The 24659-nt window shown below is 41.2% G+C and overlaps 3 protein-coding genes across 4 annotated transcripts; 1 reads left to right on the forward strand and 2 right to left on the reverse strand.

The window, feature by feature from the left end:
• Positions 1 to 214: 214 nt before the first annotated feature.
• On the reverse strand, positions 215 to 6596 carry cxxc1b (CXXC finger protein 1b). Its single transcript, XM_032550242.1, has 14 exons — positions 6444 to 6596; positions 5343 to 5458; positions 5014 to 5114; positions 4738 to 4874; positions 4486 to 4641; positions 3206 to 3352; positions 3026 to 3136; positions 2771 to 2949; positions 1862 to 2069; positions 1661 to 1771; positions 1516 to 1565; positions 1331 to 1427; positions 684 to 836; positions 215 to 601 (listed from the first exon to the last, which is right to left on the reverse strand). Exons 1-14 carry the CDS (start codon positions 6444 to 6446, stop codon positions 455 to 457), a joined length of 1716 nt encoding a protein of 571 aa, XP_032406133.1. The 5' UTR covers positions 6447 to 6596; the 3' UTR covers positions 215 to 454.
• Positions 6597 to 13099: 6503 nt separating this feature from the next.
• LOC116710416 (uncharacterized) lies at positions 13100 to 14745 on the forward strand. Its single transcript, XM_032549439.1, has 3 exons — positions 13100 to 13226; positions 13471 to 13704; positions 14161 to 14745. Exons 1-3 carry the CDS (start codon positions 13100 to 13102, stop codon positions 14538 to 14540), a joined length of 741 nt encoding a protein of 246 aa, XP_032405330.1. The 3' UTR covers positions 14541 to 14745.
• tfe3b (transcription factor binding to IGHM enhancer 3b) lies at positions 14573 to 24452 on the reverse strand. 2 transcript variants are annotated; one of them, XM_032549642.1, is made up of 9 exons: positions 24283 to 24452; positions 20748 to 20970; positions 19641 to 19865; positions 19163 to 19258; positions 18464 to 18575; positions 18317 to 18373; positions 17753 to 17828; positions 17496 to 17643; positions 14573 to 16412 (listed from the first exon to the last, which is right to left on the reverse strand). In XM_032549642.1, exons 2-9 carry the CDS (start codon positions 20937 to 20939, stop codon positions 16002 to 16004), a joined length of 1317 nt encoding a protein of 438 aa, XP_032405533.1. In that variant the 5' UTR covers positions 20940 to 20970; positions 24283 to 24452; the 3' UTR covers positions 14573 to 16001. The 2 variants fall into 2 exon arrangements, with proteins under 2 accessions (XP_032405533.1, XP_032405532.1); XM_032549641.1 differs by having other exon boundaries at positions 17496 to 17652.
• Positions 24453 to 24659: the final 207 nt, after the last annotated feature.

Genomic DNA, 24659 nt, shown 5'->3' on the forward strand with positions numbered 1-24659 from the left:
AATTATTTAGCCTACAACAGTTACTCCAGATAATTTTGCCAATTTAATCTTCGATATCCATTTTTCTAACCTCAAATGTAGTAATTAAAACATTTGAATTATATTTTTACAAGATAAAGTTAAAAAATTGCCTAAATTTTTTTTTCATAAAAGAGTGATGATATCTGTGTAAAGGTTTGAATGTGTGTATGCACAGTCCTGACACACACACAGAGCTTGTTTCAAGGCTTTATTTCTAATGTTCATACCAAAAACAGCAGTTTCCAAACTCAAACGTGGCTCCTCTACCACTATTAGAAAAAAATATATTATCATACACACACTTTAAAATGGTAGAAAATCTTTTGTCATCAAAGCAGTAGTTAATCTACAAGTTTACATCTTCAGCACACAATTATTATGTTGCTATGTACAGCGATCTGCAGATCTAAATCCAGCAACAAACCCAGGCTGACTACCTATCCTTGTTGCTACGGAGATCAGTCGTCAGCGGGTCGTGCTGGATGGTCTGGTGCAACATCAGAGCCAGCAGACCGGCCCTGTTGGTCATTGCGGTCCTGACGTTCCGCTCCTGCTCAAAAAGCTCGTCCAGCTTGTACCACTGTGGGAACAGGAAGAGGAGAGGTCATTAAAACCCGCTAAGACATTTAGCTAATGCGGCTTCCATGGCAACAGAGTCTTACCACTCTGACCCGCTCCAAGTCCACCTCAGCTCTTCTCAGCTTTTCCCAGTTGTAATGTTTGTTGCATTTCCTTTTGGACACCCTGCAGTAGTCTCCTGTCGGCTCAAACACGTTCTTCACCAGAGGGCAACCGCACACCTCGTCTACCGGCACCTGGAGAAAAACAAACAGAAGAAAAACAATCATAATATTCACATTAGTGTTAAATGTGGTCAGTTGTGGGCATTATTAACTTAAAAGTTACACTAAAACATTAGTTCCACTACAGTCAAAGAATTCCACCATCATGGTATTTAGCAGAAGCCAACGCTAAAACACTACACCATCACTGTAGTGCTAACAGTATTTAGCTGAAGCTAATGCTAAATTGCTACATCACAATATTTAGCAGAAGCTAACGCTACAATTCTACACCATAATGTTAGCACAAGCTAATGTGAGTGTACTAACTTCAAATTATATCTGCACTTGAAAGACTACAACCCTTAAGCTCCGCTTTAATTTTGACATAATTTACATATTCTATAACTTATCTTTACATCTTGTTCTATAGCAAAAATGCTAAAAGAAAAATGCAGAGCACTGAATATGGTTCAGCAGAGAAGCGTGGAAGCTTTTCCACAGCCGATCGATCGAGGCTCACACACCTTTGGATCTCTGGAATGTTCTGGACACAGAACCTGCAGCCTCTTGCAGTAGGTCTTGCTCTGGGGGTTGTACACGTCACAGAAGAGTCTGGTGGCACTGAGGAGGAAATTAATAAAAAATAAACAGCGTGGTCCAAAAACGCTAAATTCTTTACTAAAACTTTGCAGCATCCTTTTACTCTTACCCCTCTATTCTTGTTGGATACATGGAACCAAAGGACGTCTGGCTCTCGTACTGTTGAGTAGAATCGTTTCAGAAACGGACGTTTAGAAGTGAAAATAGCTGCGAGCGACTCGAATCGCATTCTAGCTTTGAAGAGGCGGGATCACCTTGGCGTAGCATCTCTCCATGTGTCTCAGCGCCACTTTCGGATTAATGGGATGACCGCAGGACACGCAGAAAATCTGGAGGTCTGTGTCGTCGCCCTCACCTTCGTTCACCTACAAAAGAGCCGCTCCTTTGTTATTGTTTTACTTTTTCAAAAATATGTAGCAAAGGAAAAGAAAACAGGTGAGAATTTGGGTCGTCACCTCCTCGTCCTGCTGAACCGCCTGCTGCTTGGCCTTGGCGATGATGCCCTCCAGCTCGTGGAAGCGCCGCTCCATGTCGGTGAGGCGGAGCCGGGCGTTCTGCTGGTCCCGGCGGATGCGCTCCAGCTGCTTCTTGCCGTGCTCCTCGGCGATGCAGGGACTCTGTTGCCACTGCTGGATCCGCTGAGGGAGGATCTCGTAGATCCGGCTGCAGGTCAGGGGTGGGGTGGAAAAAGGTTAAATTATAGCAATTATGGAGAAAGAAGCTGACATTTCTGATCTTCTCCTCAGAAATAAAATAAAAGATAAGATAAATGTTGCCATATTACTCACATACAGTCAGTCAAAAAGTATTTCTTCTATGGGTGCAACGATAAATTGGCCCCGATATCCTTAACTTTTGGTGATTGGTCAATATATGCGAAAATGGCATCTACCGCAGCAAAGGACTTTGTTTCTCTATTTAGCAACTTCAACTTCATATGAAGAAAAAAAAAAGAAAGAAAAATCGGCTTTGGACCGATTCTATTTATCTAAACATCTGGTTTTAATGAGGGGTGCGGCAATAAATCAGCACAAATTTCATTAATTTTGAGAGGTTAGCCGATTATTATAATGCCAAATGATCAACTCTGTCGCTATATTTAGCAACTTTTCAGGAAAATAAATAAATAAGAATCTGCATTTGAGGTCGTTTCTTTTTTTTTGGGGTTCACCTCTCCTTTCAACTGTGCCTGTTACTTTGTGTTGGTCACATAAAAAACCCCAATGCAATATACACAAGTTTGCTGTTCTAATGTGATAAAAACAAATAAACAAAAACAAAAAAAAAAAACAAATCATGGGGTGTGAAAACTTTTGCGAGCCCCAAATCAACATGGCGGTGTGTAGGTGGGTAGGAGGCATTACTTGGCTGCCAGCTTCATGCCGCAGTCCTCGGAGCAGTACTTGGAGTTGGGCCTGGCTCCTTTCACACAGTTGGGTCCCAGACACTGACGCATCCCCCCGCTATCCCGCAGATCCCCCCGCTCGCTGTGCCGGCTTTTGTCCCTGTGCTTCTGCTTCTGCTTGTGGCGCCGCGACTCTTTCTGAACAGTCGGAGGGAGGCGCGTCAAAGGCAGCGCGGCTCGACGACATCGTCGTCTCGCACAAAGAAAGACTCACCTTTTTCTCAATCTTCTTTTCCCGCCTCTTGACGTGCTTCACCTTGATGGCTTTCTTCCGCATGACGGGGCTGAAAGCTGGCTCATCGTCGTCGTCGTCGCTCCCCCACGCCTGCGCGGACGAATCCGGTGAGTTTCACAAATCCGGAATAAGCGGCGGGTTTAAATGAAACCGACTCACCAGGTCGCCGCCGAGTCCCGCCGCCCTGTACTGCTGGTAGAGCTCCGCCTCGCTGTCGTAGTCCTCGGAGTACCGTCTTCTTCTGTGGTGGGAGTTCTCCCTCCTCTCGCGCAGGGAGAGCTCCTCCTCCTTCACGCGCAGCATTTTCTGAGGGGGGAAAAACACAATTTCGCACAATTTCTAGGATACAGTTTCTGTCGATCGGCAAAGAAGAGGGGAAGAGGCGGCATTGGTGAACTTTTCCCCACAGTCAAATTCAAGCATTTTCAAGGTAAGTCTTCAAAACTTTTCCAGCACCTGCACACTTTAGAGATTAAAACAACATAAATGAACTAAAGAAAACAGTTCTCATGTTGTTTGTTACACAGGCCCGTCACAATAACAAATTTAGCTGGACGATAAATTGTCCCAGAAGTTTCTGCGATGAACAATAATATCGTTGCTTTGAGACAGTTTTCAAGCAACTGAATACTAATGGCTTAATAATAACACAAGAAAACGAGATCAATAATCTTTAAATTCTAATAAACATTTTACTCCGGAAGTGGAGGACATTTTAAATATCCAATATTAAACAAAACAACAAATAAAATGAATTATGAAGTCTCTAAACAAAATCATCCTTCCAAAAAAAAAAATGGCTAGACTGAAGACCTTTTGTCCAGTTTCTGGCAGAAGGAGAGAAAAATGATAAGTCATCAAAATGGAAAATATTGATTTTGTTATAATTTTTTATGCCGGTAATTTTTTTATTGCGACATTATTTATTGATTACTGTTATTTATAACATGTTGTGAAGCTATTCTACAATCTACAGCAAGAACAAGAAAAATTAAAACGTAATAAAATTTTATGTTTTAAAACAGCTCTCTCACACACACTCTATACACCCGACAGGTCTGAGACAGTTTGAAAAAAAATCTAAGAAAAACAAAATTCAAAGTTTTATTCTTAGCAAATAGAAATGATTTTGGTAACTAACTGACCTAAAACAAGCAAAGTTTAGACTGATTTAGCGTCAAAATGTGAGAGGAGAAAATATACACATTTATCTTTTTATTATCTTCAACTGTAAATAACGCTTTCTAAATTTAGGCTTTTAAATCAAACATTAGATTGTGCTTTATTACAAAACTGTGTGCGGTTTGACTGTCAAGAACTTCACACAGACATGAAGCTCTTTCAAAACCTAGAAACAAAACAAAACAAAAAACACCTCATTGAAATTCAAGAACTTTCCGGGACTTGAAGCAGCCGCCTGAACCCTGAAAACGACTCACCCTGGCTCGAACCTCGCACTGCCTGAAGCGGCACTTCTGTCGGATTTTATTGGGCCCTCCGAACTTCTTCATGTCCTTGCAGAAGTCGCACTGGGCGCAGTCCTCGGTCCGCCTGCACGGCTCGCATTCCCCGCACATGCGCACCGAACGTTTGACCTGGAGACCGAAACGTCCGAGGAGGAACAAACACGGCTCAGCTCCTGCGAGCGTAGGGGAGTTTTATCGTTTCCAGACGCAGCGGTTGCGACCTACTTTAGATCCGCGCCGTCTGTCGCTTCTGTAGTCCGGCGTGCTCGGCGTGCTGTACTGTCGCTCGGTTCTGTCCGAGTCCGGCTCCTTCTCTCGGCTTTTCTTGGATCTGTATTTGACTTCCAGCAGTGGGTTCTCGTCTTTTTTTTTGTTTTTTCGTCCAGAACGTATCAAAATGAAAAGGAAATAAAAAATGTAAATAACAAATGCGTGGGTTTTTTTTGTTGTTGTTGTTTTTACAGGAGGAAACTACTGCAACGGAAAATGAAAAGTGCTGACCTCTGCAGCTCATGCAGTACCACTCCTGGATGGCCTTGGCCATCTTCTCCGTGATGTTGATGCAGTGCCCGTGGAACCACTCGTTGCAATTGTCGCAGCCGCTGCAAACAAGAATGCCACGGCATGAATCTATGTTTCCAAGTACAAACAGCATCGCTGGTTTCTTTTAAAACAGGGCCGGGTTTGCAAATTAGCCTGTGGTTAGAAAACCTTCGTGTAAAAAAAACCCCCAAAACAACAACATTTGAGCCGTTTCTAAATCATGTGGCGTTGTTTACAGCGCTGTCGTTGATTGAATAGACTTGAACTGAATTGAATTGCGAGCTTACATCATGAAGCAGTTGATGTCTGGCTTTCGGCAAATGCAGTAAAGCGGAGCGTTTTCCCCCTCCATGCTGCTGCTCTCGGGGCCCGGCGCAGTGTCCACGTCCGACAGCTCACTGTCCTGAAATATGAAACAACACACCGGGTTAGAGAAGAACGGTGGAAAAACTGTTCTGTCACATTCGCCTGTTGTTCAGAGGGTATCTGCAATGAAGGTGCCAAGAAGGCAAGTGATCAGCAATCACTATAGATAGTGACAAATGCTGCACATCAATCTGTGACGGATTATAAGACCAATTCAAGATTACGATTTTCAAAAAGTGAGGAAGTTCATTCACAAGTGGATATTTGAGGAAGATGTTAATCTTTTCTGGAGTCAACATCCTAGTGATTTTAAAAAAACTAAAAATACTAAAAAGAACCTCATGTTCGACTCAAAGTTCTAGTTTTTGACAGTAGTAGAAAAAAGTTGAAGAAGTAAGAACAAAATGGCCGTAAAACAGCCTGCTTAAAACCCAGCTTTTTCAAATTTGGCTTTCTGCTAGATAGATTTCAATAATCGCAAGGTTTTACAAGGAAATAATTTTTTATTATATTCTGATATATAAACTTCTAGATTTGAAAGAGGACGTAGTTTCTATTTCTAATTAAGTTCTAAGTTCCAGTTCTTGAAAGTGTTCATGTGCATAAAAAGCCAGCAGAACCAGGACATTTTAAGGTGTATGCTGGTCGCTGTTTGCAGTTTTGAAGGAGAAGGAGCCTGTGAACTTATTGGAGTTCAGTGTGAGAGGAAAACCTCCCAATAAGATGCTTTGTTTACACAAACACACCTACACCGTGCAGGCTAAAGTTAGCATAAGCCAAATTCGTACAAACAATTAAAGTTGTTAGGGTAACTTGATGGTATAGTTAAAATTCCAAATAAAATGACCATTTTCGTTATTATTTATCGGTTACAGCACGGCAATTACTTATCCACGTTTAACATTTTCAGACTCCCGTGCAAAGTAAACGGCTGTGTTACCGACTGGGCCCAGATAAACCACCTAGTTTCGGTCTCCAGAACACAGGCTCGGTCATAAATAAATTACTGTTTGCATACTCACCATTTTGTGTAGTCACGCAGTCTTTCGCGGAGCAGCAACCAACAATGAAACTAATGTTACAAGGAACTAAGGAGCGTCGTTTCTTCAGCTAGCATTGTGCTAACTGTACAACACGGATACACACGGAATTCGGCTGCGCTCGGTAATTCTCGTCTTCTTACTGGATGTACTGGCGGTTGGCAACAAACTCTTGGTAGCATTACCGCCACTTACTGGTATGGAGTGTGGTTCGTGATGGACTATCTATTTGTATATATATATATATATATATATATATATATATATATATATATATATATATATATATATATATATATATATAAAATAAAAAATAATTTTTATTTTATATATAGTACAGGGTACAGTAAAAATAAAAATGTCTGTGAACCTAATTAATGTGTTCGTTATTGACTTTTGCTCAATTAAATTTCTTATGTATATATTGTAAATAAAAAAATATTTTTATTATAGTTGACCATGTTGTTTTTCATGTCTTATTTCTTTTGTTCCTCTTATAATCGATGGAGATATATAGATATTATTTATAATGTATGAAGGTATTGTTTATGTCACCTTATTAGCTCTAGATCCTGAAGAAAATGGTCAGTTATCAATAATTTCACACTGAAACTTTTAAGATGGTTGTGCAGGAGTATATTTTCTGTCAATTCGAAATAAGGATAGAATTTGTTTTTGTATCAATATTTGATTGGTATCTAAGGGTACACATGAATTCTAACACATCCTCACCTCTGGGACAGGAGAGTTCTGTGGTTCAGCCCTTATAGCAAACAAAACAACTATTTTACTCTCCTAATATCTGACCCAGTTTGTGGTATCACTCTCCTTTCTGCATCTTTCTCTCCACAATAGTGGCAGAGCTTGGTGAGATCATCTGGTTCAGATATGAAATGGATTTTAATATTTTTGTCTTGTGACAAACATAAGTTATTGTTTGTATGAATAACTTCAAGATTCAAAGACAACCAGGCTTTTTATATATTGGTGGCAATTATATCTAGTGGTGGCAAAAGCAACAACAACAAAAAATTAGTATGTTCTAAACTAAAGATGGAGTACATGCACACATATTCATGACACGCTTTGATTAAATTAATTTATCTCCGGTGTAATTCCAGTACCGAAAAATTAACTTTATACCAGGTGAGTCTCTCTCACCTGAGCATGTGAACCTGTACTGGGCTGATTCTGTGCCTTCAAATAATTTTAACAATGCTCCTGTAGAAGATTCATAACTTATAGCTTATAAGTCTGAAACAGGAACAGGTCTGAAAAAAAAAACGTTCTTTGTGCTACACTCAGGAGAGAGATTTGTTTGATGCATCAAAGAGTGATGTCATCACTGCTGATGTCATTGTTCTACTGGTGCATTCACACCAAACACATTTTGAGCGTCAGGTGAGTCTGGTTTACATTCAAAGTCTATGTGGAGTGTTGGATGCGCTAGATGTGTCAAACGCTCCAAATGGTTCAAATCACACCGCAACAGCCCTCGACGCGCCTCCACATAGACTTTGGATACAAACCAGACACGCCTGATGCTCAAAACACATTTGGTGTGAACGCACCATTATATGTCCAGTGTCACATTAGTTCCATCACATTAGGACCAAAAACTGGTCTTAATATGATGGACTCATTGCTTTGGGTCAGGGGTAACGTTTAGAGGTAAGATGCTAATTAAGTTTTAGTTAATGATAGGGTTAGGAATAGACTAGTATTGTTTAGGGTTAGGGAAAATGTCTGGGTTAGGCAAAATTGTAGCAACTAAAATGAAGGGAAATCAATGCAAAGTTTTAATATGGGTCTAAATAGTTTTGACAAACATGTTTTTTTCTAAATCATTCTATAAATAAACAATGATGATATAATGTTGGGTTTCATTTCTGCGTAGCTGCAGTACATTAGCAGTCTAATGTGTTGAATATGCTGAGACACATTCAACACATTAGAAACCAATCAGAACCAAAGGTTTACGTTTTGGTTCTGATTGGTTGTTTCTGGACAGTAGCAGAGCCAGATGATTTTCATAGATTCTCTGTTTCATATTTTACTGTCAGACACTTTTAACAAATATTCATCCATCTAACACACTTATTCTTGCGTACACACATTCACACTTTAGGACAATTTAGAGAGACCAATTAATCAATTAATTAACGCCGGGTTTTAGCAAAACCTGGGTTTTGATAGTGGCCTAGGTTAGTGCCACCTGGGTGTGGGTCGGCGTAAAGGCCGAGCCGGGCACAGACTGGCCTTCAGGCCAACGCCAACACGAAGGCCCTCCATGCAACCAGTGGAGGTTGGTCGCATGGACGTCTGTCTTTCCTGGGACCTCCATGTTTGTGTGGAGGTTTGGCTTTGCGTGGACTCCTCTCTTTGCAACCTGGGTGTGGGTCGGCACAAAGGCCGAGCCGGGCTATGCATGGAGACCCCTAGTTGATGGAAGGTCTGTCTTTCCTCTGACCTCCCTGGTAGATTAGAGGTCTGTCTTTCCTCTGACCTCCCTGGTGGATTGGAGGTCTGTCTTTCATCTGACCTCCCTGGTTGATGGAAGGTCCGTCTTTCCTCTGACCTCCATGGTTGATTGGAGGTCTGTCTTTCATCTGACCTCCCTGGTTGATGGAACGTCTGTCTTTCCTCTGACCTCCCTGGTAGATTGGAGGTCTGTCTTTCCTCTGACCTCCCTGGTGGATTGGAGGTCTGTCTTTCCTCTGACCTCCCAGGTTGATGGAAGGTCTGTCTTTCCTCTGACCTCCCTGGTTGATGGAAGGTCTGTCTTTCCTCTGTCCTCCCTGGTTGATGGAAGGTCCGTCTTTCCTCTGACCTCCCTGGTAGATTGGAGGTCTGTCTTTCCTCTGACCTCCCTGGTGGATTGGAGGTCTGTCTTTCCTCTGACCTCCCTGGTGGATTGGAGGTCTGTCTTTCCTCTGACCTCCCTGGTTGATGGAAGGTCTGTCTTTCCTCTGACCTCCCTGGTAGATTGGAGGTCTGTCTTTCCTCTGACCTCCCTGGTTGATGGAAGGTCTGTCTTTCCTTGGTCTCCTTTGTTTGTATGGAGCCTTCTGTTTGCATGGTGACCTCTGGTTGGGTGGAAACTCTAGGATGGTTGTTTTCCAGAGCAAGTTTTAACTTCACCTTCAGGTCTGCAACCTGACCCTGCAGAGATTTCACCGTTTCCTCCTGTTCTTTGAACTTGGAAGCTTGCTCAGTGTGACTTTTGAGCTGCTCCTCATATTTAAGTCTCACTCTATATTCCTCAACCATGACTTCTATCAGCCCTTTATTGCGGGAGGCGTATTTTTCAGCCTCCCACTTGAAGTGCTCCAGCTGTTGAAGAAGGCTCTTGTCGGCTGTAACTTTGGTAGAGCAAGAAACCTTTGATACAGCTTTAATCTCTGGTACGTTTCTTTCATCTTCCTGTTTGACTCGCAGGTGATGTTCTTTTACTACCATTTGTTGCAGTTTCTCAATCTCCTCCTGCTGTGATTTGACTTCAGCCTGACATGCAATCCTTCGGTCTCTTTCCTCATGGAGATCAAAAGTCTTACTCTGCAGTTGTTTCTTAAGATCGTCTACCTGCTTTGTCAGATCGATGACTTCTTGGCTTTTCTCTTCCACGACTTCCACTGTGGGGGTAATCTTGAAGCCAGCAGAGGGAGTTGTTTCCTGCTCGACTTCCAATGATGTTGGACTCTTAGAGTCGCCGGAAGGACCTGATTCCCCCTGGATCTCTGCTGTTTCATCTTCCGGCTTAATGGGGCTGTCTGTGTCTTCTTCCAAAGGGAAAATGACAGCGTCGTAGTCGACTTGGATGTTGAGGTCTACCATGTCGACCCATGAAAGCTCAGCTGGAAAAGCTTCATGTTCACAAGCAATCTGTTGTTGCTCCATGTCGATGTTTTGGTAAATTCTTTCTTCTCTGAAAGGCGTGTAATATCTGGAATCGATATCCCGCTCGTTTCGATTAATTTCGAACTTGCTCTGAAGAGTGATCTGTCGCGATAGAACTGAGGAACAGGTCTGAGAAAACTCTGTCTGTGAGCTACAGTCAAGACAGAATTCCTTTGTGGTATCATAGAGTGATGACATCACTGCTGATGTCATTGATACCATTGGAAAAACATTATTTTTCTATGGGAGTTGATAAGCAATCAGTCCTAAAGTACTGCCATCTGCTGGCCTACCTTGGAAATGCACTTCTAAATAAAATTACTGCGAATTTGATCCTATTTGATAAAATTATCATCTCTTGAAAACAGGCTGAAAAATTCTGACGCTTTTTTTTTTAGAATTCTAAAATTAAATTCTAAAATTTATTTTGTTTTTTTCCACAGCAATCCTAATATTCTTTTGTACCACCTGACAACATAAAATAGGCTAAAAAAATTCTCAAAAGTCAACACATCACACCCTTATCTAAAAAAAAAATTGAGATCAGAGAGTAGAAACAAAGTCTCTAGAGTTAAAAGAAAGTGATATAAAAATATATATATTTCTAAGTCTAAATCTTATGTTTGCAAAAGCAAAAACAAAAAAAAATCATAGCAAGAGTTAAACATGACCGTCGGGGTCTGCTTTGCTTCTTCAATTTGCCATAAATATTATAACAGTAAATTCTGTTCTCTCCCAAAATCATCAGTTCATCACAGACTACAGTTCAAACATAACGGGAAGCAAGAAATTATTGGAAGCACACCAGCAAGTCCACCCTGGAGCAGCTAAAAGAAGAAAAGGAGGCAATGTAATCAAAATTAGGAAATAAATCTAAATCTAAATTTGAGATCCTGTGGAGTAATTTTTAACTGAATTAAAGTAACTTTGGAGAGAAGAGTGAACCAAGCTTCCTCCAGAGTGATGTAAAAGACGCACGTTTATTTATTTAACCAGAGAAATTATCATTAGAAAACTAAATTTGATCTTTACTCATACCATCTATCACATGTTGAAATGCATTTGATGATCTGAAAAATGTGACTGTGACAAAAACAGCAACAACAAACAGGAGGAATTTGAGAGTTAATATGTTTTTCACAAAAATAATAATCAATGTGTTTGAACTGAAGAGAAATAATTTCTCCAAAGCCTTTTTAATAGTCGTTGCGCTTGCAAAAATCTCCTATTTGTTTAAAAAAATAAATAAATAAATAATTATTTTTTTTAAATGCGTAGAGTTACTAAAGAATGCGACAGACTGGCAACCTGTCCAGGGTGAAACCCGACTCTTGCCCGGAACGTAGCTGGAGATAGGCACCAGCACCTCCCGACCCCATTAGGGACAATGGTGAACAGAAAATGGATGGATGGACTTACTAAAGAAAGTTGTGTATGCCTGGACTGTGTATGTGTGTGTGTTTAAGAGAGCAAGAGAGTGCGGGCGGATGAGAGAGAAAGGAAGGGGGGAAAAAAGAAGAGAGGCTTTACTGCAAAGTTACAGTTGCTCCTCTGACAGTTCGCTGATTGATGGACCTGTGATGGTGGCTTCACCCTGGAATGTCTTCTTTTGAGGAAACGGTTGTAAGTACAATTTATTCACTACGAATCTCCGACAGGCAGCAAAACAGACGGATAAACAGCACATCGTGGGCTGATCTGAGTCAATGAATAGAAGCAATATTAATATTTTTAAACTTGTGGACATGGGCAGCTGTAGTTAGTGGGCATGGCCCTGAATGTTAATCTCTTGAGGCTGTGAATTTTAGCCTCAATAGATTGAGGCTAGGGTAGGGTTAGGGTTTAGTTTGACACAATCTATACAATACAGCATAGCGTGCCTTACAGATGTCAATTTTCTAATTGCGTGTTATTAAACACTTTGTGAGCAGAAAAACATGGATGATTATTCTTTGCGTGCATGACCGGCGATGCTCACAGAGCTGTCAGGATGTCCGTGCGCTCTATTTCATCTGCTTCTCAAATGTGGGCAAAATGGAGATGAATAATAGATTAACTACACTCCCATTTGCAAGTTGTCTACTCATCACTAACAGCTGAGAAACCTCAGCTATTGATCTGACATACGGCGTCAGATCGGCGTGTCGATATCTTTATTCTCCTTTTGACAGCTTCCTTAATTTAACTTGCAGGATGTAACTAAAATATTAATCTTAAGTGACACACTCAATGCAGACATCTCATTTCTTTGTGTATCCAGTGGGTACACATTTACAGTACTTTACAACTGTGTGCATGCCCACTTTATTTTATTTTTTACATTTTGTCATATTAGAAGCAAGATTTTTGTCTGTATTAGAATTTTAGCAGCAAATAATATATGTTCTTCAAAAGTTTGCCGTGCATTTTGGTTTTAGTTCTCAAAATTGTAATTGAAAAATACTATATTTATTCTAAAGGGGAATTAAATACAGTTGTATCTCACATTACCTAAGTATTTTCAAAGCATTTTGTGGATGGTGATGTTTTGGGCAGGAACTAATTCCAGTTGTAGTCAGTGTTGCTACAAATGTAAAGAGACCTCTGACTGAAGATTGCTTCTTTTGAACACTCTTTTGATGCCGACCGCTCAGTTTTCACTTAAAATCCCAATAAAACACATGAATAAAGTGTGAACATTTCCACTCCCTCGTTCTTCTTTAACAGAGCAAGGCAGATTGTTCCTCAGACTGAACGTTTCAATGGATGACAGGCAGATTTTCAGAGGGGTGACTGGAGACAGGAAGGAAGAAGACGACGAGATACTGACGTCCCAGTACTCACAAACCGCGGCCTCAGAGTCAGACGCTGAAGCTGCGGATCGAACGGGTACGTTTAACAGGAGCATGTGACGAACTTTACAGTGAGAAATGGAACAACGATGTCTCATCTTCCAGGGTCTTTTACTGAAGTCAACAGTATGTCACAACACATTTCCACTGAGGACATGGAACTGTCTTCAGCTGAAGTCTCTGTGATTGTAACACCAAATCAGACAAGAAGTAAGATCATCAATACAGTTTATGGCTAGGCCTTTCTGCTGCTTATTGTTAGTTTGTGTTCTTTTACACAGAGGCGACCGCTGTGGAACATGATGTGCAGATTCACTTCAAGAGTGGATCCACCACAGCTGTGTACATCTGCACCTCGTGTTCTGTGGAGCGACGCCAGCCGAAACCTTTACATTCCCTGCTGCCGCCCTTCACGGAGATCCGCAAACTCCCTGATGTGAGCCAAACACTCACCAAAACCAGAGTACAAGACAGCCTGGGAACCTCGTCTGCTCACACCGAGGCAGGTGGAAGTGGTAAGGTAGCCGGGTGTTTTTTGTAAATATTTTTTATTGGTATTTGGTTATAAGAAAATGTGTAATATTTTATATTAATCACATCAACTTTCATGTTATTCCCAAAGTTCTTATGGTTATTTGCATTAGGATCTTCCATAGCAAGGCTGCTGATTGCTTCCTTTGGCCTATTCTTCGTCAGGAACTTTTCCATTTCTTGCTTGCTGGGCTAGCTTAATATAGTAGCGTGATGCCAGTCAAAAATAACATAGAAATGAATAATTTTAACTTATATTTCATTAAAAACGTAATTATGATTAAAAACAATTTAAGTTAAAAAAAAAAACTTTATAAAATTTAATATTTTTACAATTTTTTTCTTACCCTCCAACTTTCTGAGGCCCCCCTCAGTCCTCCCTAGCGGCGTCACTGTTGAAAAGCAGTATTATAGGTGACCAACTCCCGAATAAGTCGTAGGCCACCGAGTTTTATATTTGATCAAATGTTGGTGGCTCAATTTGCACCGTTCCCCTTTGGCTCGCGTCTCATTTTTAACTTTGTCTTCCTCATCTCGAGACCTGTGTGCCGCCATCCTGCTGGGCTGCCTTTTCTGCCGGCCCGTGGACTGTCTAACGGAGACCTTCCGAGGGTGCACCGTGTGCTTCTGCTCGCTGTGCTCGTCGCTGTTCGGCTGCGAGCCCGGCGCCCTGCGGCCTCTGCTGGAGCTCACGCGGCCCTGCGGCCCGTGCGCCGGCGCGCGCCGCTTCCTCTGCGACTGCGCCGGCTGCGACGTCTGCCTCCCGGCCACGGAGTGCCTGGACCTCGCCATGGAGATCTCTCAAATGCTCTACCACTGACGCGTCGCGTCGAAACAGGAGACGGACACGAGTCGCAGAAAGTCGTTTATTTGTTAACGTTTTTAACAAAAGCCAAATTACCGGGAGGGGGACAACACGCACGTGTTTGTGTTTAACAGTCAGTTTTAACTCTCACACACACACACCAGAGGAGAACATGTGGTAGATAATAGTTGCATATATGCAAAAAAAAAAAAAAAAAAAACATGAGAGGAGAGGAAGTGTGCTTTGGTGTAGAGCACCTTTAAATAGACCTAGCTCCAACTTTTGAACGATGAGCTACAAGCCGCCTGCTGAACAGAAAAAGCAAGCCGGTGTCAGAAAAATAACTAAAATTTAAATACAATTCTTAATATTTGCGCCTACTTTACTGAAGAGTTTACCTGCAGGTTCCTCTTAATCGTCCATTTTTCTAATCAGTGCTGAAGTGAAACTAGTAGCTGTTTTTTCTTTAAAGAGTCAAAGCCCTCTGTAGTACATACAGCGAGCATTATTAAAGCATGATCAGAAATGATATCGCAAAGTAAAACAATCGGAGTAAAACATGCCAACTGGTGAAGGTCATTCAGTGATCATAGAAGGTTAAAGACAAAAATAGATATTAGTCATGAAAAAGCATTTATCAAACTATCAGGTATATGTATATAAAAAAAAGTTATGAGCTACAGTACTGTTGGAAAATTGTTCTCTTCTCAGACACTCATGCGTTTACTAAGTAAATCAACTCAAAAAATAAAACGTGGAAGAAATCCTGCTTTGGCTAAACCAGTAGGTTGTACGGCTTTGTTATCACGAGAACATGCGACCGGGCCTAGAAGCAGTCCACTAGCTCTCATAAAATGCATAGACTGCCTTAAAAGTAAGGTGCAATAAAATTGCTCAAAATAAAATACTCTTATGTACAAAATGCAGTAAATATTTCACAATGTGCCAATTCATTTAAAAGATCCCTTCTGTAGCTGCTGGTGAGACAACCAACAGGAGCGAACGACGAACCCTGATTCCAGTCAGTTGAAGAAACAAAAATTAAAATGAAAAGTTGTACTGAATTGTTGGCATCTCTTAGTATGTTTGCGATGCCGGTGAATCCTCACTGCTTTTCTCATCATAATAATAAATTTAGAAAAAAAATAAAAGCAAGACGTCCCTTTTAAATCTCTGAATTCATCTTGAAAACTACTGAATTTCTTAATGCTAAAGGTCCACTTCACTAATATATAATATTCAATTTAATAAGATTGCATTTATAAACCTAGACAATCATTTAAGCTGTTCCCAATAGGAACAATATGTATGGGGAAAAAAAATTATAATAAATTCAATAACTAATCTTCTGATTCAATATTAAGTTAGTTTTCTATGATCGCTTTGAACTTTTTTCTTTTCAGTCCTATAAATAGACTTTAGTTATTAGGGATAGACTGCACTTCCTAGATCATCTCTGATCGCTATGGAAACCCATCACAAGTCCTCGTCCATTTCAAGGCTGCTCCTGCGGCTGCTGGTTTTAGAGGCACCTGGTGACAGTGGGGAGAACAGCGGCTCGCCCATCCTCTCCGGGGACAGGGCGCACCCGTCGTCCATGAGAATGTCCCCCAGGCCCACGTCCGGGTAGAGCGCCGAGGAGGCGGGGTCGTCCAGCTCGGCGAAGCTCAGGCTGCCGAGGTCCAGCGGGCTGCTGATGGTGACGCCGGCGGGGGAGTCGGAGGAGGGCGGGGAGAGGAAGGAGGCCGGCAGCGGCTGCGCTATGGCGCTCAGAGCCGAGAGGTTCAGGGTGGAGGCGGCGCCGGGGTTCTGGACGCCGTGGGGCGCCGCCTGCTGCTGCTGCTGGGAGGCTGGCAGTCCGTGGAGCTGTGCCTGCATTTCAAGTTCCTGAAGAAATATATGTGAGAACGACACTGTGATGAATAAATCCACTTCTAATTAAAGAAAGGAAAGTTTGATAGATGTTTTAGGACTGTAACGTACAGCTCCTTACAAAAGTACAATTACAAATAAAAATCCACAACCTGTGGCTTGATTTCTATACAAACAGTGTGGGATCAGCTTCCACTTAACGTATGGCTGCCGAGTCTCTGTGTTTATTTAACTGAAGGCTTTGCACATTTATCTTTGCAAAATAACTCAACCTCTGATACGACTGAAAAACCTACTACGACTTAAAGTCTTTCATATCAATCAATAACAACTATTTTTTATATCAATAATTATTTAATCGTTTTTTGTTTATATCTGAAATGCTTCCACACTAGTGACGTGTTGTTCTGTGTCTTTTCCACATTTTTATTTTTATTTTGAAGCAGTTATGAGGTACTGCTGCTGCGCAAGTTACAGAATAAGTTGTTGCTAAGCAACCTCAGAGGAAGTGAGTTGGGTAGTACGGTACGGTAATTTTATTTATACAGCACATTTTCAGCAACAAGGCAATTCAAAGTGCTTAGTTAGGTGATGTCACCGACCTATAGCAACATCTAACAGGGGCTGAGTGGCTGGCGCCTTTCCTCTGCCTCACTCTCCCAGAATGCTGTGCGGCTCTGAATCAGAGTTCAGTGAATGTTCTATATATTGAATACTGAAAATCAGTCAGTTGTAATAACTATTGATATCAATCACGTATCTATAGCGATATATATATTGTTATTAATTTATTGTCCAGCCCTACTCTAACAACAGAGGCAGAGTGGCTCCGCAATTTGCAAATGCCGTGTTTTATCAACGGGATTTACGTTTGGATTTGACTAGGCTCCCAACAGATGAATACGTTTTGACCTAAAACATTTCGCTGCAGCTCTGGCTGCACGTTTAGCGCGCCTGTCCTGCTGGAAGGTGAACCTCCGCACCGGTCTTAAATCTTTCCCGTCTCTGCGTGATGCTGCCGCCGTCTGGTTTCGCCGCAACGATCGCGTGTGTACAAGTGTGCCAACAGTGAATGCTTTGAAGAGCGCAAACTCAGACCTGGATGCGTAACATTAGAACGTGGTTGGCCTGCTCCAGCTTCTTCTGGCGCATTTCGACATCCTTGGCTCTCTGCTGCTCCTTCTGTAGCTTCCTGATGTAGTCCACAGAGGCCTTCAGGATAGTCCCTTTATTCCAACGCATCTCCCTGTCAGGCCCAAATAAAGAAAAAAATAATAATTTAAATGCAGTTGCACAAGACACAACTGTAATGTTTATTGAGAAAGGAAAATAAGTTGTTCCTTTTAGCAACTTACGGGTCAATCGTTTTGGGGATCAGAGTACCCAGCTCCTTTATTCGGTCGTTTATGTTGAATCGTCGCCTCCGCTCGACTGCAGCGAAAAGGTTAAAAAAATTGGCACATTCTGCAGATTTTTTACGAAAAACAAACAAACTAAAAATGCAAATAACGAAATTATTCAATTTCTTTTTTTAAGTAGGAAAAGAAACATTTTATTGCATTAATGTATCATTCCATTAGCTTAGTTTGATCATTTGTAGCAAAGGATGCATGTGCAGCTAAAAAAGTACTTCTAACATTAACATGAAAAAAATCAAAGAGTTCTGGGTAGAGCATTTTTAAAGAAAAAGTTGGGTTTTTTTATCTTAAATGAAAAATATATATTTTTTGTACAGTTTTAGCTAAATTACTGCTTTGACTTTGTGTGTGTGTGCTTTTTTTTCAGAAAATAGCTTTTTTTAATAGTCTGTTTACTCCAGTTAACTATTAATTGATTGCTAAATTAGTTGATGATTATTTCATCAGTCGTTCCAGCCCAACTCTGATTCAAAGAGACTCAAACACTGCGGGGCGACTTACTGAGGTTATGGTTGTCTTTCTTCTGCCTTTCCTTCAATAATGCTTTGGCATCGGTGTCTGAAAGAGGAGTTTTGTAGTGGAATCAGACACGTTAAATGAAAGTTTCATGACGACGCAGACAGAAGTTAATGCAAGCAAGCTCCGTACCGGTGATTTCCCTTTTGATTTGTGGAAGGTCAGCAGGGCAGGAGTTGCTGACAGTGAGAGTAGGAGCTGCCATTCCAGGGCTGTGGTAAACATCCAGCAGGTTTCCCGGGAGCTGCAGCAACGGCAAACATGTTACCATGCATGCAGCGAATAGTCGATGAGAGCAAAAAAAAGGAAATATCTATTGAACCGACGACACGTAAGGAACTTCAAAATGAAACTGCTGTTCAATTTGAAAGCTGCTCTTCATCGCAGGAGCTTTAAAACATTAAAGTTTGGAGCGTTTACCTCGGCTTGTTTCCTTTTCTGGTCCTCCAAAAGCATCACCATAATCCTCATTATTCAATTTATCCTACAAGTTTCTCCCCCACCCCTAGTTATCAGTTAGCCTGCTGCTGCGTTTTTAATAGTCGACACAATCCACTTGGACTCGCCTCCCCTCGTTGGGCGGGCCTGTGACGGCTCTGGCCCGCCCAGGCAGCGCTTCTGTGACGAATCGTAAGCGAGTGCCACAAATGTATATTTACTCCCACAGCTTCTGAATTCCACACGTGAAAGAGAGAGTTCCCTTCGCGGAAAAACCACTCAGGACCCGGGTTCTGAGGGCTACGATACCGCGCGGAAACCAGAATAACCTGTCGGTCCTGAGGGAAATGTCGAACAGGAAGCATTCAGAACAAACAGCATTGTTCTTCATACCGTGCTGGGCAGCTGAAGACCTGAGTCGATCAAGGTGATGATGTCGTCGTTGAAGCTGGATTCGAGACTGATGATGTCGTCGATCACATCATCGATCTGGACGGGAAGAGAGAGAGAGAGAGAGAGAAAAGGCCTCCGTCAAATTCATTCCGGGAGCAAAACGGCGGCGACATGAAGCGGAGCTCGGCTTCACAGACGGAGCTGCGTGGTTCTGTTCAGCTGCAGGTGCAACATTTAACATCCTGTTGTGACAACAGAGCGACGAGAATGCGACAACAGGAGGCACGCATCGTCCCGGTGGGAGCTCCGAGCAAACGCAGCCTTTAAACTAGAAAGGAGCCGGGCGACCTGCGATTAACTTCCTCAAAACACATTCGGCGAATCTGCAGAAACAACAACGGACGGGCGGCGTTGTGCAATCCGCTGCGGGAGGAATAAAAACGAAACCCAGAGTGAAAAACGTAGGAATTTCCCATACTTCCTCCTTGTTCGAGCCGATGTTCAGCAGAGCCATGGGGCTGTTGGGGGCGCTGCTGGCGGAGGGGCCGACTTCGGGGGCCGAACTGGACTGGTGCACGGGGGACACGCCGAGCGACTGCGTGACCGCCTTGTTCCCCAAAGTGGTGGAGAGGTACTGCTTCACCTGCTGCCTCTGGGCCTGCTGGATGTGGTACTTGGTGGGGTTCTCCAAGTGCGTCTGCACCTGGAACATTTCAAAGGTTTAAACGCTCGGAATCCCACATGAACCCACAACATTGTGACAAGAAAAAAAAAAAGATTTAATGATGCAAACATATTGGAATTGCATGTTTTTAACTTGGTTTGTTATTGTTTTCCTGCTTGAGACATGAGCAACGGGTGACTGCAAAACCAGGAAGGAAATAAAAACAACAAAAGTGGATCCTCTGAAAACTTTTACAGAGTTTTCAGATACGTGTCGTACATAACAAAAATCTTTAGATTGAGGGTGTTCAAACTTTTTTTTTTTCCCATGGGAGCCAAATAATGTACAATTAAAAGCTAAAATTGAACCGAACTATTTTAAATCAACCAATAAAGGTATCAGATATTTTTATTTGTTAAATGAAAGGGAACCGCTTTGCTTATTATTTCAGGCTCAATTGAAGAAAACAGATTTTTTTTTTTTTTTGAGTTTGCAGCAATAAAAGGGTCAATCTTTCTATGAAAACACTTCCTGTAATTAGCCAGGGTTCAATAAAGCAATTGCAAGCAGATTCGGGTGTATTGTGGAGCGTAAGTCATAGAGCTGATGTGATTCTAGTTACTATGACAACAGAAAGAAACCAGAGGGCCTGGAAAATATGATCACTTTGTGTTGCATCTCACATTTTTGTGAGTAGATTTTGAGTTAAAAGTAGCAGCTTTGTCCCAAGTCATTGAATTTACTCTTGAATTAGTTTAGTTTGAAGTTAGCTCACACTGCTGCTGAGGCGGTGAAACAAACATAAATTCATGCTCTTAAACGCTGTGGGTTTTTTTTTTTAAAGAAAAGATAGATGACACACTGTTCAATCAATGACAGTTACATATTAATAAAAAAAACAAATAAATGCCTGGCTCTTACTTTTAGCACCTCCACAGGCACCTGCGCCGGCGGGGGCCGAGCAGCGTTGGGCGGCAGGGAGACGGAGATAGCTGGCGTGGAGTCGGAAGCTCTGAGCTGGGAGGCGGAGGCCTGCTGCTGGGCCTCGCGCCGCTCCTGCTCCTGGGCTTGCTCTCGCATCAGCTGCTGGCGCAGCAACACGCGCGACGACATGGTGGACACAGATTAAGATCTAAGGATGGAGCTGGAGAGCAAAAACGGGAAAAATGAGATCTTAACGTGGTATATAGAGTAATATTTGCTTTAAAGCCATTTTAATAACATATTTACACAACAGCTGCAATTCACTCCAATCTAATCATAGAGTGACACTGACTTACAATGCAGCTCAATCTGTGGCTGCAACTAATGATTATTCTAGCAATCAATTATTCTGATGATTAATTGGATTTAAAAAATTGGCACAATTTATCAATATTTCATAAAGTGCAACCACTTCATGAAATATTGGGAACACAATGAAATATGTAAATAAATAGTTAAATTTCTTTTTTTTAATTGGGAAAATAAACATTTTATTTTGCATAAATTGCATTAACAGAATTTCTTTAGTTTTGCTTGATCATTTGTAGCAAAGGATAAAAAAAAACTTTTATCAACATGAGAAAACCTCAGTCATTTCTGACTGACTTAACATCAATGCAGTGTAAGGCTAATTTTTAGATTAACTGATTAACAATTGGATAGTAAAAGGTGTTTAATATGCAGTTTTTATTTTATTTTTGCTTTTTTTTTTTTTTTACACAATTTTAACCAGGTTTAGATAAATAACCTGGGATGTTTTCTTTTTCAGCCAAATGGGTTTTTGTATTTTCTAAATGCAAAATGTGTATAATTTTACACAGTTTTCACTGAATTACGTCTCTGTGTTGGGTTTTTTTCAGCAAATGGACGTTTTTTTTGCCTGTTTACGCCACAAATTAGTTGATTACATTAATAATAAATTCGATTAACTATTTCAGTCGTAATTCAATCGTACTGTTAATGCAGTGTAAGGAGAGTTAGTTGACTGTCATTTGGTCAAATAATGTTAAAATGTCTATATAAACGGTCTAAACACTCTACTTATCTTCTTCAGAACTACAACACCGGCTCAAACGGTACTTTAAATTTTTTTAGTCCTGACAGATCACTGACTTTTTGCTCCCTGTAAAAACCAAACAACAGATCAACTTCCAGCTAATTAAATGAACTTTTCTCCCTTTTGAACTTCCTGTGTTGCTATTTCAGCTGTAAAAACGGAACATTATCACCTACAAGTTTGTGATGACCTCTCATCACCCACTACTGATGCTTTAATGACAGATGAGTGTAGCTGGAATCACTCCAGCATCAATAAAACAGATCGTCTATTAACACACATCACCATGGAAACGCAATAAAATCAACTTATTCTCTTAAAAATGTAGGCGATGCTGTCGGACACAAGGCCATCCAGTCTGACGGAGTCAAAAACAATCTTAGTCTGATAATAAAAAAAATGCTTGTTGTTCCTTGCATTGAAGTGTTCTTCAATTCACTTTTTGTTTTCAGTTTAATAATAAAAATAAAAAAACAGATAAAGGGTTTAGGAGATGTGCTTTGATGAAGGGATAGCTTTTGTGATTCTTTGTATTTTTCTCCTTCATGTGTTCCTAGCGGGGGGGAAAAATGGAATTGCTCAAGATCTGCACAGGCAGGCTGACTTCAGAGAAAACCAGAAATCGGTATCTGCCAGGAAAAGTTTCTATTTGTGCATCTCTAGGTTTTTTTTTCCCCCGTTTCCCATTCAGGTCTTGACTTTATTAATATTTCTTCTCGCCTTTAACCATCTGCACGGCAGAAAAAAATATTGTCAAATATTCGATTCGTTAAAAAATGTTTTTGTTATTTGAGCAATTACATTTTTTAAAGTTCTACTTTTTATATAGCTTAATTACACGCAGAGTGATACGTTTCAAAAATGAGAATGTATTCTTGCTCATTTTGATTATTATGGCTTTCAGCTGGCCTTGACCGACACGCAGCGACGCTGTGGTCAACAACGCAGGTCTTGGTATCATCGAGGCGGGTGGGCGTCAAGTCTAGCTGCAAAACAGAATCAGTATCTTCACAAAGCTTGTCAGAGAGAAAGAATGAAGTGCTGTAAAATTCCTCTGCTGCGTTGGCACTGAACTTAATAAATTACCACTAAGTTGAAGCGTCGCGCTGGAGCTGAAGCAACTTGGATTCTGTGCCTTTCCACTCGTTCTCCAGACTCTGGGACATTGATTTTAAAGAGTAGTTTGGACCACTGAGCAACAGTCCTGTCCTTTCTCTGAAACACTTCACTTCTGACCTCTGTGTTTCAGGAGTGGATTACCATAGGGAAGGCAGTTGTAACCCAAAGTGCTGGATAGGTCAGTCAACATCTGGAGAATAGCTGCTGCTTTCCCTGCTGCTTGTTCGCCATTTTCTTTTTACTCTTTCACTTATTTTTCCCCATTACTGCGCTTTGACGAACCGCTCTGACCAAACAGCAGTTTTCTGTCAAGTTTGTAAATTATGTAGATCACAGGCAACTTCGGAATGAAAAAGAAAATCTATTTCATTATTAATCTGAAGTGACATTCCAGGTTTCTTACAACCTCAATTTGCCACAATTTTCATTATCAAATTAAAATGTTAAGCTATAAACACATCACAATGTGTGCAGTGAAACTATCCTTGTTGAATTCAATTAGATATATTTAGTGAGATTCTAACTCACTGATGCAAGTTACTGTAAAGAACTTGAGAGATTCAGTAAACATTTATTCTTATAATCTCATCCTTGAGTTAAACACAGGGTTCTTACATAATCTCTAGAGTAGTGGAATATTTTTTTGCCTTTACATTTTTTTTTTCCATTTTGTACACAGACGGACAGTTTGCTCTCGGAGTAAAAAAAAATAAAACCGGAGCCATTCTCTGTAGCCAGACAGTTCAGCACACGCTGTTCCACGCTGAGAGGCTGCAGGCTGCGCGCTACGTCCCCCCGCTAGCTGGTTACGTAAAAACACTTGAAAAGTGCGCTAAAAATGATAGCGTACCTCTCCGAAAGCAGAGGTTTCTGTTACATGCCTTACGTGGCTGTTTGTGTTGGTTAAAAATGTGTTTAAACATCACAGACGGTAGTTAGTTTATTCCAGCTGTTTTGTAATCTCTATTTTAAGCGGTCTGCTTCGGCGTCTTGACTTAGCCGAGCTCTTTTTGACAACTCCGACTTTCTGATGGGCCCACGCCAACCAGCTGATAAAAAAAACACACAACTAATGTACAGTACACACATTATAAACTCTTTATGTCCGCTTCTTTTATTTTAACGAGAAAATAAAGCGTCGTTAGTTGCTTTTTCTTTCTTACTAAAACGAGCAACGGCTAGGTAGAAATAGGAAGTTGCCGCTCAGCTAGCAAGTCAGCTAGCAGCAGTCGACCATTACCCAACAAGTTAAGGCTTCTAAATTAAGAAACATACCGTCGAGTCAGATGTACTTACCAAGCAAATGTGTTAATTTCACATAATTACAGCCATTAATTCCCGGAAACCTCCGCTTTCTTTGCCATGTTTTAGTGTCGGCGGTTACAAACTGAGCAGCCCCCTAGCCTCGACACAAGCTGTTGTTTATGTTGCGCCGAGGTCGGTCATCACGCCGACGTTACCCGGAAGTTGTCGAAATCTGTCAAGTTGAATAGTTTTCCTCTTTAGAACTGATTTTTTTTTTTTTTAAATTAAACATTTAAGACATCTAAATAGACATGTAAAGCACGAAAAATTGCCATAACGTAGGTGTAATTTCCATTTACAATATGAAGACACCAAATGATAACATGATGTGTATACTAAAGTAATAGTTAAAGTAAAGACAGGACGAA

The sequence above is a fragment of the Xiphophorus hellerii genome, chromosome 20 (genome assembly GCF_003331165.1).
Source record: "Xiphophorus hellerii strain 12219 chromosome 20, Xiphophorus_hellerii-4.1, whole genome shotgun sequence".
Taxonomy (NCBI): domain Eukaryota; kingdom Metazoa; phylum Chordata; class Actinopteri; order Cyprinodontiformes; family Poeciliidae; genus Xiphophorus; species Xiphophorus hellerii.

What these genes read in the sequence shown, in the direction of transcription:
- cxxc1b (XM_032550242.1), bottom strand. An exon ending in CGGGACTCGGCGGCGACCTG is followed by an intron (nt 3,137 to 3,205) that starts GTGAGTCGGTTT and finishes TCGTCCGCGCAG; the next exon opens with GCGTGGGGGAGCGACGACGA. An exon ending in CGGTTCAGCAGGACGAGGAG is followed by an intron (nt 1,772 to 1,861) that starts GTGACGACCCAA and finishes GCTCTTTTGTAG; the next exon opens with GTGAACGAAGGTGAGGGCGA.
- LOC116710416 (XM_032549439.1), top strand. Translation starts at nt 13,100, where the DNA reads ATGGATGACAGGCAGATTTTCAGAGGGGTGACTGGAGACAGGAAGGAA. An exon ending in TGAAGCTGCGGATCGAACGG is followed by an intron (nt 13,227 to 13,470) that starts GTACGTTTAACA and finishes TCTTTTACACAG; the next exon opens with AGGCGACCGCTGTGGAACAT. An exon ending in CACCGAGGCAGGTGGAAGTG is followed by an intron (nt 13,705 to 14,160) that starts GTAAGGTAGCCG and finishes AATAAGTCGTAG; the next exon opens with GCCACCGAGTTTTATATTTG.
- tfe3b (XM_032549641.1), bottom strand. Translation starts at nt 20,939, where the DNA reads ATGTCGTCGCGCGTGTTGCTGCGCCAGCAGCTGATGCGAGAGCAAGCC. An exon ending in TCGGCTCGAACAAGGAGGAA is followed by an intron (nt 19,259 to 19,640) that starts GTATGGGAAATT and finishes CTTCCCGTCCAG; the next exon opens with ATCGATGATGTGATCGACGA. An exon ending in TTCTAATGTTACGCATCCAG is followed by an intron (nt 16,413 to 17,495) that starts GTCTGAGTTTGC and finishes ATATTTCTTCAG; the next exon opens with GAACTTGAAATGCAGGCACA.